Source organism: Lepus europaeus, chromosome 20, assembly GCF_033115175.1.
Source record: "Lepus europaeus isolate LE1 chromosome 20, mLepTim1.pri, whole genome shotgun sequence".
In the NCBI taxonomy this organism is placed as follows: Eukaryota; Metazoa; Chordata; class Mammalia; order Lagomorpha; family Leporidae; genus Lepus; species Lepus europaeus.
In genome coordinates this window covers 66564584-66582238 of record NC_084846.1, presented here as the reverse complement: position 1 = coordinate 66582238, position 17655 = coordinate 66564584, and the positions used below count along the sequence as shown (strand labels likewise).

Here is a 17655-nt window from a genome sequence, read left to right as displayed (position 1 = left end):
TCCCACCCTGAGCTCTGACGCGCCAGAGCTGAGGGCGTCCTCCCATACAACCGTGGTAACAGTCGGTCTGGTGATGCGAAGGGCTGAGCGTACAGTGGGTGCTTACTACGTGGGGGCTCTGAAATGCGTGCCCTGACAGCCTCTCCTCTCCAGGCTCCCAGGGACAGGCAGGCAGGTGGGAGGCTTCCTGGCCATTGTCTTGCTCTCTGAGACCCCGGGAACTCTGCTCTGTGCAGGGTTCTCATTCATGGAGTGAAATCCCCCAGGAAGCAGAACCCTGGCCAGGAGACAACCACAGCCCAGAGCTGGCCCCTCGGGGTGTGTCGGGTGCTCGGAGATCGGCTGCTTTTCCTCAGCAGCCTGCGGGGTCCCTGGGCAAGGCCAGCAGGCACCCTGCTGTGCTATGTTGAGGACACAGCAGATTTTTGAAGGGGGAGAACTGAGTTACCCCCACAGCTTTCCCTCTGACTCTGGGGTGCCTGGAAGGTGGGCTCCTGCAAACAGCCCGTGTGATTGAGATGCGACTCTCCCCCAGCCTCCCTGAATCCGGAGAGCCGGGCTATGCTGTGCTTGCTCCCACTCCACGGGCCGTGACAGGTGTTGATGATCCTGCAGATTCTACTCAGGGCTCGCAGAACAAAACTGGACTGGGGCTGAGTCTGGGGCCAGGCCCCAGGGAAAGCTTCTTCCTGGATGTTTCTCCCCGGGCTGGGCCACAGAGGCCTTACAGGCAGAGCGGGCAGCGCCTGCCTCCTGGCCTCCCAGCAGAGGTTCAAGCCCAGAGCCAAGGCCAAAAATCCATAGCCTGGCTCTTGGGTCGGAGTGACCACTGCTGGGCTGGTGGACTTGGGCAAGCAGCCTGCTGGCCCAGCCATTGTCTCTGAAATTACAAGTGCAGGGCTTACACCGGGCCTGTGCCTGTTTATTTATTGGAGGAGGTAAGAGAGCCACTTCTCTAGGGAACATGGCGAAAGTAGCATTTAGTCAGCCTCTGTGGGCTTCCACAGGATCAGCTCAGGTGCGACAGACGCGCCCCACATGCTCAGCCCTCTGCTCTCCTGTTCCACGGGTGTGAAAGGGCAGGACCCCCAACCATACTCTGGGTCGCAGACTCTGCCTCCCCTAGCCTGGGCAGGAGCCCCTGCTGGTGTCTGGCCTCACCTCTGGTTCCCAGTGCGGGATGCTGGGTTACGGGTGTAACTGGGAGAGGCTGGCTCCCAGGCAGCGTCTGCCTTCCTCCACCTGCTGCTTGTGTGGTCGGGAGGAGCAGGCTGAGGAGGCCGGACTTGCAGAGGTGCTGAAGGTGGCCTGTGAAATGACGGGTGCCAAGAGCTTAGCCGAAGGCTTGGTGACACCAGTCTGCTTGGCTTTTTGCACAATGGGATGTGGTGACCAAATGCCAACCTATTCTCTGGGGAGGTTTCTGCGGGTGACAGGCCAGCAGCTGAGCAAGGGAAGAAATAATGGAGAGTACACAATGAATGAAAATGAATGTTTACCACTGACCTGGTTCATAAAGAAACAAAACTCCCCAAGGGAGAGCCACAGCACAGGAGGCAGACCCACCAAGCCAGGCACCCCGAGCTCTAGGAGCCCATACATCAGGAGGGGGCATCCCCCAGGCCCCTCTGGGATCTGGAAAGCCCCCAGCAGACAGCGGCTCAGAGTGAGTGGTCTAGGGCAGGGAGCAGAGAACAGGCAGACGGCCGTGACCCTCTGAGCTGTCGGTGTGATGCCAAGGGCATCAGGGAAAGACTCGGGGGGAAAAAGTCCAGGAGTGGGAGAGAGCTTTCCATCTAAGATGCTGCTTTTCTGGGAAAAGATAAAAGCAAAACAGAAACCGAGAGGAAAAGCGAAATCCCCGTTACTTGGTGATTCTGACACATGCTGTTAATGAAAATAATAAGATATGAATGGTTTTTGATAGAAATTTTAAAATGTAAGTGCAAAATGTGGATGTAACAAAAGCTAACAGCATTGGCATACTTGTCCTCACCATTGGTGCTAGGAAAAATCTGGAAACGGGCGACAGGAACCGTGAAACCCACAGCCCTTGACTGCCTCGGGAGGGGTTGATTCCTTGGAGGGCAGATTTGGGTGGTGCACCTGTGTCCCGAGGGTGTCGGCCCTGGGCGCTTCTTCAGGCACACAGGTGCGGTAGGTTAAGGGCTGCACATGCTGAAGCCAGGCATAGAGCAGGAGGGGGTTTCGTGAAAGCAGGACCCCTGGGCCCTCACAGCTTGTGCCTTGTTTATGGACAGGACCCAGCCCAGGCAGCCAAGGGGCTGAAGGTCCCGATATCCTGCTGTTCCTTTCAAATGCTCAAGTTGGGAATTTTTCCAATCAGAGAGGTCGCTGCATAGTTATGGAGATGTGGGTACAAATACAGCGTTTTCCCATAGGGAGCTGACAGCCAGGAAACTACCTAGGCGTGGCACCGTTTGCCAAACAGAATGGATAAGAAACCCAGGGCAAGACTCTTGTCAGTAGGCAGAGGAGCGAGGCTGTCCCAGAAATATTCCTCCGGCAACTGTGGTTGTGCCCATCGCAGCTGAATAACCCACCCACAACAGGTGCAGAAGGGACATGCACATTTCCCCCATGACGTCAACAGCGACACAGGGGGACACAGGTTTGCAACGTCAATACTAGCACAGACGGGAGAGAAGCTGACAGCCCAGAATGCTCCCTGCCTGCATCAGCTCATTTGCCCTTTATACCAAGGGGGAGGCAAAGGTTCTGAGAGGCCAGGACATCCGCTGGCAGCCGCACAGCCCCACCGGTACAGCCAGGACCCAGGTCAGTTTCTTTTATAAGAAACGTGTGTTTTTTTTTAATCTACTTGAAAGGCAGAGTGGCAGAGACAGAGAGACAGAGATCTTCCACCCACTGTTTCACTCCCCAAATACCAGCAACAGCCAGGGTTAAGCCAGGCCGACGCCCAGAGCCTGGAACTCTATCTGGGTCTCCCACACGGGTGGCACAACCAGCTGCCTTCCGGGATGCATTAGCAGAAAGCTGAGTAGTCCGGACTCAAGCTGGCACTCTGGTAGAGGATGCAGGTGTCCCGGTGGCACCACGGTGCCACAACCCTGCCCCCACTGCTCTCTCTACTCCCCATGGCTGCCAAGAGGAAGAAACTGGCCCAGGGACTCCCCAGGGCTGTGGCAGGAGTGCTCTCATACCCGGGAGGAGGAGGCCTCCTGGCTGGACCTGGTGAACCCTGGTGCTTGGGCCCTCATGGGACTTCCCTCTGAACAGGGAGCTCCCAGGAGATGGTGAGTGTGGCCCATCCCTCAGGGGCCAGGCCACAGGAGTGAACCAACAGGTTCATTGCAGAAGCCCCAGCAACTTTGTGCTGCATGGCATTGGGGCCATTTGCACCGGAAGTGGAGGTGCAGTGGCCTCCCCAAATCCACATGTTCAAGCACTGACCCACACTGTGGGAGGCGCTTAGGCCATGGGAGTCCACCACGGCATTAGTTCCCCTATCCAAGAGGCCCCTCCCCTGCAGCCCAGAGCCCGTCGTGCTGGCCCTGGGACCAGATCCCCAGCCTCAGTAGCCGTGTTTGTAAGCCACCCAGGCCCCATACTTGCTGCTGCAGGACTGAGACAGGTGGCGCTGCGAGCCCAGTTGGCTTGGCCGCACCCACGCCCCCATCGAAGGACGGCACTGAGACTGCCCCATTTCCAGGTGCCATGGACGTTGCCTCTAAGCCACAGGAGTAGCTGCAGTGTCCAGGTGGCTCCCGGGAAGAGCCCATGGGCCCACCGTTGCCCTTTAGGCTCAGGGAGAGGCCAGCATTTCTGGTGTCCAGTCCTGAAATCACCTCAGTGCTTTGTGCATGGTTTCCTGACCTCAGGCACCTGGCCAAGACCCCAAGGGCTCCCGGAGCCAGGTAACAAAGTTCCGCGGTGGCCCAGCCTACACAGCTGGGGCTCTGGGTAGAGGCCCTCAGCCTTCTCAGCTGTGAAATGGGGTAGCCCTGATGTGGTGGTTACAAAGCAGGGGTTGAGAACACAGGTGAGGAGCTCAGCAGAGTGCAGCGGATCCTCAGGAAGTGTGGCTAACTTCATGCGTGTTAATCGTTTTCTAGCCAATGAGAGAGTCCCTGTGGAAACAGGAAGAACCCAGTTGACCCGGAGATGATTGCGTGAGCATAAAGAAGTGGTGGGATTGTGGGGGGCTGCTGGCCCGGCTCTGGACTGACATGGTCACCTGGCATAAAGGACAGAGAACACCCCCCAACTTTGCTGCCCTCCCCCTTCACCTGGGGGGCCCCTCCTGCCTCTGGTCTTCGTTCCCCTCTGCATACTGAGCACAGACCTAGCACTGCCTGAGATAGTGCTCACCCAGGCAGAGGTGTGTCCAGGTCTTTGCTGACAAACAGATCACCCTCTCTCGCCTCCTCCCCCATCAGCTGCACGTCTCGGGCCTCAGACACAGGATTCTGGGAGTGTTTGCCAGTGGGAGGGCAGGTGAGGGGCCAGAGGGCAGATGCTGGCTCAGTCTTCTTGGGGCCACTCCCACTGCACAAACCTGGCACTGGGCACGAGCAGCCTGGACTCTGCCCTCACTCGGGGAGAGGGGCTGAGGCTCAGGAGGTGAACAGGCTTCTGTGGCTCTTCCCAGGAGTGCTGTGTGGATGGGGAGGGGTTGCCACATACACCTGCTCAGGAAGGTCAGAGGTTGAAGTGGTGACTTTGACCTTGGGCTTGCCTGACAGCTTTTGGCATACTCAGGCCTCTTGTGAGCTGATTATTTATTTATTTATTTATTTGAAAGGCAAAGAGACAAGAACTCCCATCTGTTGGCTCACTTTCAAATGCCCACGACAGTCAGCACAGGGCCAGGCCAAAGCCAGGAGCCAGGAATCCAATCTGGGTCTCCCAGTGGGTGGCAGGGACCCAAATGCTTGAGCAACCACTGGCTGCCTCCCAGGGTCTGCAGTGGCAGAGAAGCCAGGATTGGGAGCAGAGCCAGGACTAGAACCGAGGCAGCCCAGTGTGGGACGCGGGTGTCCCCAGCAGCATCGTAACCACTGTGCCAGATGCCGCCCCTGGGAGTGGATTGTGGTGTTGCTTGTGCTTTGTGTCACGGACAACTCTGGGGTGCTGTGTTGTTCAGTCAGCCTGCAGGGGTTAACAAGGGCTGGGGGTTTCGTGAAGCGACATATCAGCCGCCTCACTCCCTGTTGTTGGACTCTTTGTGATCTTGGTGGGAAGTGCTTCTCCTATCGGGCTCACTGTGAACCGCAGAGGAAGTGTTCACCAACAACGCCGTCTTTCTGGGGAAGTTGGCCACGTCAGGTTTGTGCCCAGGTTTCCACGCGTGTGCTCTAGGGAAGACAGGACCTCGCAGTCCCAGAGGTGCCAGTGTGTTTTTGAAACATCAGTTGCGGTTCTTGTTGCTGGAAGGTGTGTGAGGAGAGTTGACAGCATTCTCTTGTTGAGGGCATGAAGTGAAAATCTGGGAAGGCTGGAGAAATCTCCCTGTCCAGATTTCCAGGAGAGCTTGCCCTGGGAGCTGGGACTGGCAGCACCATGGACAGAGCCTGGCACAGGGGCACTGGCTCACAGGCTCAACAGTGGGGCTGGTGGTCCCCTGGGTGCTGGGTGTGCAAGGACCAGCAAACTTCCTACACCAGGGTGCTGAACTCCCACCTCTCCCCACCACCTGCCGAAACCTCTTCTGGGCAGACGGCAGTGGCAGGGGACTCCAAGGCGTGAAATCCCAGCACTGGGAGAGTGGAAGTGTGGGCAGGTGGAGAGGGGCTTTGGGAGGGAAGGGCTATTGACCCTGAGTCATGGTCTCTGGGACTCCGGGGTATGGCAGAGATGTCTCCAGCTGCAGGTGTGGACTTGAGGTGGGAGAGGAGGACCAGCATAGGATGGCGTAGAGGACTGGAGACTACTCCCTCGTTCCCAGTCCACTGAACCCCTGTGGTGCTCACATTTCCCCCACCACCCATCTCTCTCTGCACCCGAAAAGGCAAAGCACAGGAGCAGAAGGCCCCATGTGGAGAAGCCTCAATGAGCAAAGGGCATCAGTGGAAGTTAGACCATAGATCGCCAAGATAAGGATAATAATAGCCCCACGGTGGGTCAGGGGGTCTGAGGGAGGGAGGGGAGCTGGACTCTGCTCACAGCGTGTGGGGTTGGAGGTGCACTGGCTCTGCTCGATGCAGCTCTGGCTGTTACTGACACAGTAAGATGTCCGGCCAGGGATCCCAGGAAATAATCCACACAAATAAATGGCAGAAAATGATTTGCACATCACTGCCAGGCCCTGCCTTTCCATTTAGCTAGAGACGCATCTCCAGGCGGCATGTTCGGAGGTGCTGTCTCTGTCTCCTCCTGGCGCACACTGTCTTGACCTCATACTATTTCACTCCCCTTGGAAACAGGCGGCTGATCCCCGGAGGCCAAGCCTGCTTCCTGGTTCTGCAAGGCCCCTCGCTCCAGGCCTGCAGCTGTGCAGGTGGAGGTCGCTGGCATACTTAAAGGGCATTTCTCATTGTCACACTGAAGGGGCAAACCATAGAGAATGACTATGAGATTCCACCACGTAAAGTCAAAATCGCTGCAGGTCAGAATAAATCTAAAGGCAAAGGAGGTCAGAGGAAAATGTTTGCAACCTATGTCATAGATAGAAACTAGAAAATTAAAAGATGTCTAGGCTGGCGCTGTGGCTCAACAGGCTAATCCTCCGCCTTGCGGCGCCGGCACACTGGGTTCTAGTCCCGGTCGGGGCACCGATCCTGTCCCGGTTGCCCCTCTTCCAGGCCAGCTCTCTGCTGTGGCCAGGGAGTGCAGTGGAGGATGGCCCAAGTGCTTGGGCCCTGCACCCCATGGGAGACCAGGAGAAGCACCTGGCTCCTGCCATTGGAACAGTGTGGTGCGCCGGCCGCAGCGCGCTACCGCGGCGGCTATTGGAGGGTGAACCAACGGCAAAAGGAAGACCTTTCTCTCTGTCTCTCTCTCACTGTCCACTCTGCCTGTCAAAAAAAAAAAAAAAAAAAAAGATGTCTAACAATGCTGGGAACCAGCATTTCTTAAAGAGGAAATCCAAATGGCAGAGAAACAAGAGGAACCGTCCCCCTTAGCTGAGGTAAAACAGAATCACTTCTGCTTCTGATGCTGGTAAGCTTCCATGGGCATCCAGGCCCAGGACAACTCAGCAAAGTGGTCTTTCTTAGACAAGGTTGTGGGAGGGACTTAGTTGAAACAACATGCTTGGGAGAAATGTGGCAATATAACATGTGTGTATGCACAAAAAAAGGACTCTTCTTTTGGGGATTTTTTTATTAGAAAACAAAATGTGCAAAAATGTGAAGAGGTTGCGCATTGCCTTGCACGGCAACGCTGAGCTGGCCTTCACCCAGGGCTTATTCCATGCACCGTCCTAAGCTGTTTCTATCCATTTAATCTCTGCAGAAAGCTCTTTGAGGCCCTGCTATTGTTACCCTGACTTTGTGTCCATTTGGAAAATGAGGCTGAGCATGGTGGCCTGGCATGAGCTCCACAGCCATCAGAGGGATGCGATGGAGTCCAACCCCCACCTTTCAGCTCCCAGTGCACTGGGAGCCACTGCCCCTCACCACTTCCACAGGGGAGGTGGGGACAGCAGCAGAGAACTGTGCTGTGAACTTAGCCCACTGGCATTGTGACGTGTTACGTGACTGTGAGGGCCACAGAGAAAGGCACCTGTGCATGGGGCCGGGGGTGGGGCGTGTGGTCCATCCTCTGTGAAGAAAGCGAGCAAGAAGATTGGCAGCAACACTTTCAGATAGTTTCAGTTTGTGCTGAAATTTACTTGTAACCCAAGATCAGCACTGGTCGTGGCACGTGGTCACGGACACACGTGTGCAGCCGAGCAGAAAGCTGCGTCCCAGCAAGTGTGTTCCGGCTGAGGCTGCACAAGGCGCCGCCTGCCTTCCTGGCTCAGCCCTCGTAAACGAGTGTGCCTTCCTCCGTCCGTCTCCTACCACCTGCTTCACAGGTTTGTGCTTTCGCCTGTGATGTGACTGTTGGATGCAGCCCTGCCACGTCCTGCCATCGTGCCGTCCAGGGTTCCCATCACAAGAACACTATGCCGTGCCCCACGAGAAACACGCGTGTTACAGAAGCTTCCGCAGGCGTGAGTGGCAGTGCTGCTGGCTGTAAGATCGGTGTTTATGAGTTGACGTGCACGAACAAGGTGTCTCTAACAAGAAGCACATTACAAAGACGATGTGCTGATTGGCTGACAAAAATGACAGGAAGCTAGGCTGTGCCCCCGTAGGAGGACAGTTCACCATTCACTGAGTCAGGAATGGGGAGTATTTAGAGAGCATAACCCATGACTTCCAAGGATTAGCTGTGTGTCACTTAGGCAATGAGGGGAAATCATATGTCAGAAAAGCAGAATGTGTGAGACGTGCAAGTGTCCTGGGTATGGAACCTAGAAGAAGGAAGGGGACCCCAGCTCTGGGGGCAGGTGCACTGTCCCAGGCTGGGGACGGAGAGCCCCCAAGCATCAGTGACGCCGTCTCACAGCTCCCAGGGGCTCGGCATTGCTATTGTCGCTTCTCAGACGAGCACAAGCTGAAGGGGTGGAGAGCGTCTCTCTGCAACAGCTGGGCTTGAGCCATGTTTGTCACTGGGGTTGGAAAAGATAATGAGAGAGCTGGTGCTTCCTGTCTGCCTTCCGGCTGGGAGACCTTGGGTTGTCTTCTCCTGGGGAAGAGCCTGGGACTGGTAGACGTAGCAGCATTGTGGGCAGCCTCCAAGGCACCACCACGTCCACTTCGTCCAGACGTGGAAGGGTGGCCCCAGAGCATGTGCGTCGCTGCCCAGGTCACTCCACCCATCAGCCTCCTTGGAGTCTCCCTCCTCCGGGCCAGAGGCCATGCTGCTCACTGCCTGTTTTCTCTGTGTGTGTGTGGCCTGCCTCTCTGACAGAGCTGAGTCACCATGGACGCGAGCGAGTTCCGGAGGAGAGGGAAGGAGATGGTGGATTACGTGGCTGACTACCTGGAAGGCATTGAGGGCCGCCAGGTCTACCCTGACGTGGAGCCCGGCTACCTGCGGCCCCTGGTGCCCACCTGCGCCCCCGAGGAGCCAGACACATTTGAGGACATCATCAGTGACATCGAGAAGATCATCATGCCAGGGGTAAGAGAGCATCCATGGTGGGAGAAGGCGGGGGCTAACACCAGTGCGGTGCCGCCCAGGCATGGGTTGGAGAGAAACTTGTGGCATTTCTCACAACTGAGGCCCAGAGAGGTTAGGTGGGCACCTGAGGTCACACAGAAGACAGTCCATTCATGATGGAGCCCAGATCCCAACCCAGCTCCCACGAGCTGCAAGTCCAGCAAGTGCGTCTTCCCCCGAGGTGCCCCCAGACTCAGTGCTGGCCCCGAGAGGCCCACGTGGAGTCTGCCCCATCTGCTGGGCAGAGGACGAGGCCCTGACCACCTCGTGTTCCTCAGAGGGTCCCTGGCAGGCGTGGAGAAAAGCTTCTCCTACTTTGAGAGTGGCCCACGGGGGCCTGCTCTCCTGGAAGCTGACAGCCCCAGCAGGCCTCCCTCTGGGGCTGATGAGCCACCACGAGCTTCTGGAAGGCACAGGAGCCTCCGCAGTGCACCCTCGGCGGGGAGCGGGGAGCACATGGCACAGGAAGCTTCCTTCCAGCTCTGTGCTTCCGCAGTGGGACGTTCCTGCTGAGGGATGCACCGCATGGCCCCTCTGCGGGGCTCAGTGCCTGGCTGGACCGAACGTTCCAATTTCTGCATCAGGTGCACCTGCCCTGGGATGTGGGCAGAGTCCTGGACCGGGGCCGGTGGAGTTGGCCTGTGTCTCTGCCGGGGCCCTGAGGGTGGTTGTGAACTCAGTGAGAAGCAGGCGTGTGGTCTTCAGAGCTGAAGAGGTCTGGACTCATCAGACCCACCACTGGCTCTCAGCACGGGGGTCTGGGGGAGTAGATCATCCAGTGGGGACGTTGACCTCAGAGCTCAGTTCTCTGAGACCAGAGCACATCCCCTAGTCCTGCCCACATTGCCTCCTCCAGGGCCTCTTCCCTGGACATTTGGGCTCTGAGAAGTGCAGGATCCTGGCTTTCACCTGAAGTCTTATACACACACACACACACACAGCCATTCTACACCGTTTCATTGAGGTCATTTGCATGGCAAACAGCCCTGGCCTCTGGCTGCATCTCGGGGCTGTGTCAGCTCTTTCTGGGCCAGAAGATATGTTCGTGTCCGGAAAGCGGCTCTTTTAACAGTGGTGACTGCACAGGTGTGGGGAGAGGGATCAGAATGACTGGGTCTGGACGCGTCCATCGGGGCCACACGGGGCACATGGCCCCCTCCTCACCCCCAGTGACCACCTCTTCCCACAGGTGACGCACTGGCACAGCCCCTTCTTCTTCGCCTACTTCCCCACGGCCAGCTCCTACCCGGCCATGCTGGCCGACATGCTGTGCGGGGCCATCGGCTGCATCGGCTTCTCTTGGGTGAGTGGGGCGGGGGGCGGTCCTGACAGTGGGGCCATGTTTGGGTCCTGGCCCCCAACACACAGGCCGAAGCCACCATGCAGGGAGGGGGAAGGGCTCCGTGCCAGAGAGGCTGGCTGCAGGGGAGATTGGACAGGCGGGACAAGAGCCAGTGTGCGGCTGCCTGGATGGTGCTCAACAGCCTAGAGCCAGCTCTGCACGTGCTGCTGTTAGAAGCACTTGGCCTGAATCAAACCTCAGCAGCCATCAGCCATCCCCATCCAGGGTGGGCATTTTGAAAAACTTTAATCCTTCTGACAAACCAGTAGAGCAGAGGGACAGAAGTAGTGCGATCACCTCCTTGCCACACCTTCGCTCCCAGGCTGCTGGGAACCGGGGGGCAGCCGCCCTTGGTTAATTCCCTCCCTCTGCCCCCCCAGGCTGCGAGCCCGGCATGCACGGAGCTCGAGACAGTGATGATGGACTGGCTGGGGAAGATGCTGGAGCTGCCGGAGGCGTTCTTGGCCGGGAGAGCCGGAGAAGGGGGAGGAGTGATCCAGGTATGGGCAGACTCCACAGAGGCCCTGGCTGCAGGGGCTGAACCCTGATGCTGCCCTGGCAGGGTCTGGGTCTGGTTCTGGCACTGTGGTAGGCCTGGGGTTCCAGGAGAGGGAACTCAGAACTTAGGGAGCTTGTCTCCTGGCTCCCAGTCAGGAAGTTGTAGGTCTGTGTAAGTTGTGTTCTGTGGGACTCAGCCTGTGACCTCACCACCGCAGCCATGGGAGCACAGCCCCTGTGGGTGGGTTAGCGTCCTTACTGAAGCAGCGGGCTGCTGATAAAGGAGGGAGTGGAGTGGCAGCTGTGGTCATGCCCCAACAGTCCTGAATGCCGCTGGTGCGTGAGCCAGCGCCATTTCCGCATCCACGGAAGTCGCCGTCCATGTTTAACCTGCACCTGTTGTGAGTGACTCACCAGGAAACAGGATAGACCGGATGGCAGCCGTGTTGGAGTTACCCTGGGACTCTGGGACAAGCACCACTGGGGCCGCTTGGACTTTGTGTGCTTTCTCCACTCCCTGGCATAGAAGGTGAACAATGTGAAAACCACCACCTCCCTTCAGCGTCTTCTACATGGAGTGCTTGAGTGAACACTGGGAAAGCACGGTCGGCCTTGAAGTGACTGTCTTCTCAAAGGCTCTGAGGGCGAGTGAGGGCCATTATTACTGTGCCCATTCAACAAGTGAGAACACTGAGGCACAGACTGGACAGTGCCTTTGGACGTGGACACGTGGTGACATGTCCAAACGGAACACAAAGCCAGCCCTAACTCAGCAAGTCCGGGTTTTCAAACCGCTGGGCCTGGCTCTCGGCTGGAGGAGGTATCAGTGTTGGACCACAGATCAGAGCCTGGCCCTGCGGCTGGGGTCTCAGTAGCCACCCCTGACACTGCAGGGTGGAATCCGTCTCCTTGGGTCTCTCTGCTTCCAGAGGCTCTTGGAATCCCTCGTGGCCCCCACCACCTGCCAAGCCAACTGTGCCCCTTCTCTCTGACCTTTCTTTCGTGGTCACGGCTCCTTCTGACCACAGATCAGAAGGCAGGGCCCTACTCTGATTGGATTGGGCCTGCCCAGATAATCCAAAGTAATCTCCCCAAATCAAGACTCTTAACCTAATCCCAGCAGCTTTCAAAGTCACTGTACCTGTGCAGTGAGCAGTCACGTTCTGCGGTTAAACCTGGAACCGTGGGGGAGGCACAGCCTCATTCTGTGGACCACGGCGGCATGCGTGGGAACAGGAGGAAGCTGTCATGCCTGCCCATGCTGCACCTCCAGGGACCCTCGTCCACAGGGCTGGGCCTTGCTTCACTCCCTGCAGGGGATCTGGGCCAGCCACGCTGCACGCCCTGCGCTGGCCGCCATCTCTGGGACACATGGGCCAGCAGCCAGGCTCCGACCGCTTTCTCTGCTCGCTCTGGTTATCTTGCTTCCTGTCACACACGAGTGGTTCTGGGGTGGGGGCTGGTGGAAACAAGACCTTGGCCCTGCTTCGAGCTGAGCTGTGATAGGAGACCAGGAACTGGATTTTAGGTATAGAGGCAGCAAGGGCTCAGCAAACATGAAATCACTTGGGCTCCCCAGGACGTGGTTTCTCCTGCCAGAGGCCTCCGTGGCCAAGATCCCAGCCACGATCCACATCACACGTGCCCTGTGGGCGTGGGGAGGGGCCGTAGCACAGCCTGGGTGGATGCCCGGTCAGCTGTACTGTGGTGATGGCCAGGCAGCTCCCACTGTAGGCTGCAGGGGTCTGGCTTGTCCAGGGCATGCCCTTGAGTCCTTGTCTAGGGACAGCAAGCCTGCCGTGGACATGGCAGGGAGCCACAGGGACAGCAGTGCACCCACAGAGGACTGGCTTCTGGGCCCCAGGCAAGGAGGCTAGGGATTTTGGCACAGTGGTTAAGATGCTGCTTGGGATGCCTGCATCCCATACCCGAGTGCTTGAGTTCAAGTGCCAGTTCCACTCCTGGCTCCAGCGTCCTGCTGATGGGCACTTTGGGAGGAAGCAGTGATGGCCCCTGTGGCCCCATGGAGACCTGGATTGGTCCCTGCCCCCCGGCTTTGGCCTGGCCCTGGCAGTTGCAGGTGTGTGAAGAGTAAACCAGCAACTGAGGTCTCTGTCTCTCTTTCTCCCACTCCCTCCCTCCCCCACCCCACTCCCACCCCTCCCAGCCCCTGCATCTCTGCCACGTCAGCTTTCAAAAAAATATATTCCTGGCAAAGTGCAGTCTCGCACTCCACAAGAGGCCTGGCTTAGGGCCAGACCTACTGTTTCCTATAATCCCACACATGCTCCCATCCATCCTGTCCCACTTGGCACCTGGGGGCCCTGCTAACCCCACACTGGCCTCCTCTTCCCAGGGGAGAATCTCTGCAGAGTCTGTAGGCCTTTTCCGCTCAGTTCTCAGCTGTCTTGGGTTCTGCAGATTGGGGGCCTCCCAGAGTCTGTCTCTCTCTCTTTCTCTCTCTCTCTCTCTCTCTGGATATTCCCCTCTTGTGCCCGTTTCTCCTCTCCATTTTGAGAGAACGTCTCAGGGTTTTCTTTACATCATTTTCGTCTTGCACGTCGCTGGTCCGTTGTGCTCACTGCAGGACTCACTCACACTGTTCTGCTCTGCTTCACACGGGGCCTTGGTCACAGCGGGGAGAACAGGGGGCTCTGGGGGCGTGCTTCCCTCCAGGCTAATTTCAGTTTGACGTCCCGCGAGTATGCAGACTAAGTAGTGTGTGCATAAGTAAGTAACATACCAGCAAAATGGAGGTGCCGCATGGCACACGGGCCCTGTGCAGGGCGTGTCACCTGCCACGTGGCTGTGGTGGCTGCTCACGGGTGCAGCATCCTTGCCGAGAGTGCCAGGGCACCATCTCTCTCCTGGGTTGAGATTCACATCCATAAGATGTTTCTAGTCTACCACACTTTCCACTCTTGCTGTGAATGACAGCTCAGGGCCGCCCTTCAGGGCCAGGTCTCAGCCTCTGCCTGCGGCTGTCCCGGCTGTAGGCACACTCAGCACCCGTGCTCCAGCAGGGCTCAGAGCAGAACCACAGAGACACTGCCTCTCTCGACCTTCCCCTGATGGGGCTGCACATCATTCGTCTGGCAACCAGGCCCCGCCCTGCCACCCAGTGCTTCTCAAGGAGTCCCACAAGGCCTGAGGTCGGGGACGTGTCCGTCAGACGGCCGCTGCGTGTGACTGAGCCGTCTGGGGCCTCGGCCGTGTTGAGGCTGTCTCTTGTGCCTCCCCACTTCACCCTCAGAATGTCCACGGGGAGTGATGGCATCAGCATCAGCCCTTCTCCGTGATGAGGAAACTGAGGTCCAGGGCCACAGCTAATCAAGGACGGGGGGCGGGCGCACTGAGCCTGGCACCGGCTCACCCCCGCCGCTGGGCTTGCTGTGCACGCCGCCGTGGGTCACCGCCTCTCCCCACTAAGGACAATCCCGTTTTCCAGAGACAGGACGTGCCAGGTCTGGTCAGGAACAATCAGGCCAGGCTGCCACCCAGCCCCCACAGCGCCATGCCAGGTTGTGCTGGGGGAGAACAGGCATTTGGGGCGTGCCTGCAGCCGGCAGAGCGCCCTTCCCAATGATGAGGCTGACGGCTGTCATTCGCCAGGCCCCGGAGCGCGGCCTGTGTTATTGATCCCTGCAGCAGGCGTCTGGGACAAATGGTGACATCGTCATGATGCCAGGCACACCATGGCTGTGAAAATGGTCCCTTAATTGGGTCTGAAAGCTCTTGTGGAAGAAAAGCCAATTTCTTGAGCGGCGATGTTTGCAGAAACCAGGAACTGAAGAGACAGCTGTCGGGTGTGGGTGGGGGTGGGGTGTCAGGAGCCCTCAGCCTCCTGTCTTGTCTCCATGCTCTGGCTGGGGCTGGCTCGCCATGGCAACCTTTGTGTGCCTGAGGCAAAGCCATGTCCGTGGTCCCTGCTCTGCCACAGCAGGAGCAGCCACGCTCGCCCTCAGCAGCCAGGGTCTGCACCAGCCTTGGGCACAGAGGCCCCTCCGCTCTCACACTGCAGGTGGCAAACCTGCTGGCTCACAGGAGCTATTGCCATCCCCACACTCTCCTGACAATTGCTTCCTTGGGTTTGTAAAAATCACTGTTATTGGGTCAGTGCTGTGGCGTAGCAAATAAAGCCACCGACTGCAACATGGCATCCCACATGGGCACCGGTTTGAATCCTGGCTGCTCCACTTCCAATCCAGCTCCCTGCTAATGGCCTGGGAAAGTAGCAGAAGAGGACCAAAGTGACTGAACCCTGCCACCCACATGGGAGACCTGTAAGAAGCTCGTTGCTCCTGGCTTCAGCCTGGCCCAGCCCTGGCCATTGTGGCCATCTGGGCAGTGAACCAGCAGAAGGAAGATCTCTCTGTGTCTCTTGTCTCTCCCTCTGTGTAACTCACTTTCAAATAAGTAATTAAATCTTTTTTAAAAACCACTACTGTTGACCACAGGAGGAGCATGCTCCCTGGGCAAGTGGACAGAGCCCAAGAGAAAACCCATAAGGAACTGGTTAGAGACTCAGCCACCTCGACTGTGGCTCAGGGCTCACCTGGGCTGGGGCTTGGGGGAGGGGTGGTTGCAGTCAGTCCTGCGCGTGTGACTCCTCTCTCTCGAATACATTTTTAAATCTTTCAATGAGAAAGCAGGGTGAGTGAAGGGAGTATAAAATGACAAGATTTGAGCATTTTGGCTTTGTGACTTGTGTGTTGTATCTGTAGGACGCTAATCTCACAAACATCTCTCATAGTCAACCAGAAGCTGCTCTGTGCTCCTGAAGGGTTGGCTCCAGGAGAGCTGCTCACAGGCAGGCCCAGGCCACCCAGGGGACAGGAGGGCTCCCTCCTGGCCTCTGATTGGGGAAGTAGGGGCCTGCTCACCGTCTCCTCTCCCTGCTGCAGGCCACAGCATGGACGTGTGGGATGAACGTGGCCGGCAGGGAACGTGCATCCCTCGGCCGCTCCTGGCCTCCCAGGAGTGCATTCTGAACTCTTCTTTGCTACTTTGCCAAAATGAGTCACCCGCACGGGTCTGCTGCGGCCCCCACAGCCATGCCCAGATACCGGGCAGCTTGCATGGAGCTCGGTGCTCTCTCAGCTCCGGACACGAGGGAGCCACGGGCAAGGCGTGGGCAGCGCTGCCTCCTCCCCGGGCCCCCACACGGCTGCTCCTCTGTGTGTCAGGGGTCTGGGGTCTCAACAGCCTCTTTGTATCAGACGTAGCCAGAGGCGATTAGAGCCACCCTGGAGACCCCATGTTAGCCTAGTTACCTCCACATCTTACTTTCGCAGGCACTAGGGTTTAGGGCTTCCACATAGGAGCCCTGTGGGGGACACGGTTCAGCCCACAGCATTAGAGATGGAAAGAAATCCTCCAAGGAAGGTCTGGGTCTTGAGGACACATCCCCACTTTACAAACTTGAGATGTGCGCCATGGCTATGACCCGGGCCAGGCTCTGGTGAACAGATGCATGGGCCCCTGGGAAACAGGCGTCACAGTGCCTGGCGCCCTCACCAACTGTGCGTGCGCAGCAACGCATTTTCCAACTGTGCGGTCGCAGGCTCTGTGCTGGGCCCAGGTCTCACTCGGGCCTTTCTCTGGGTTCTAGGGAAGTGCCAGTGAAGCCACCTTGGTGGCCCTGCTGGCTGCTCGCACCAAGGTGATCCGGCGGCTGCAGGCGGCCTCCCCCGAGCTGACGCCGGCCTCCATCATGGACAAGCTGGTGGCCTATTCCTCTGATCAGGTGAGTGTGTGGGCAGGGGGTCCCCAGGCTTCAAGATCTCAGTGTCTTGTGTCAGATGCAGAGGCCAAACCAAACGAAACCAGGCAGCATCACGTTTATCTTATTGTGACAGAGGAGACCCACGCAAAGGGGAGAGGCACAGTTGGGTGGGAACTCCCAAGATCAAGCCGAGGGCTCCAAGTGACCCCAGCACCACCATTTAGCCAGCAAGGGCTCGGGCTGGGCCCCCAGTTCTGTCAGAGCAGCGCTGCAGACATCTCGCCGTGGGGCTCCCTGGCCTGGCCGCTGCTGCTTTACGTCCGGGCAGAGCAGGTGCAGTCTCGGAGCCTGTGTCTGCAGCGTCTCACAGGGGCACGCACTGCTCTTGGGCTGATGGCTGCAGGTGACGACAGGGATATGGAGGCTGATGGAGCCTCACTGACCCCACGCATCCACCCACGGACTCTGAGCCCGCGATTCCCAGTCCACTTGCTCTTGAATTCCAACAAGGGAACTACAATCTTCACCGATGCCAGCCCAGACCTCCACACCCTGACCGTGCCTGCCTACACTTGAGAGGGAGATTCCTTGTGACTCAGGCAACTCCAGGACAAAAGGCTCCGTGGGGCGGGGGGAGCAGCTTTGCCCCCGCTGTGGTGTGAGAGGACCATGGCCACAACCCCCGCCTCCACCCCACTGTCTTTGCAGGCACACTCCTCCGTGGAAAGAGCCGGCCTGATTGGCGCAGTGAGGTTAAGGGCGATCCCCTCGGATGGCAGCTTCGCCATGCGGGCTTCTGCCCTGCGGGAGGCCCTGGACAGAGACAAGGCTGCGGGTCTAATTCCCTTCTTCGTAAGTGCACACCCACGGCCTGCGGTGTGTGTGCGTGTGTGTG

At 58.1% G+C, this 17655-nt stretch overlaps 1 protein-coding gene across 2 annotated transcripts in view; it reads left to right on the top strand.

The window, feature by feature from the left end:
• The window catches only part of DDC (dopa decarboxylase), a 45204-nt gene that overhangs the window by 2117 nt on the left and 25432 nt on the right, over positions 1-17655 (top strand). For both annotated transcript variants that reach the window (XM_062179105.1, XM_062179106.1), the window contains exons 2-6: positions 8944-9156; positions 10385-10498; positions 10918-11037; positions 16647-16781; positions 17469-17612. In XM_062179105.1, the coding sequence (XP_062035089.1) occupies positions 8956-9156; positions 10385-10498; positions 10918-11037; positions 16647-16781; positions 17469-17612 (714 nt within the window). In that variant the 5' untranslated portion in view covers positions 8944-8955. The remainder of the gene's footprint in view (positions 1-8943; positions 9157-10384; positions 10499-10917; positions 11038-16646; positions 16782-17468; positions 17613-17655) is intronic.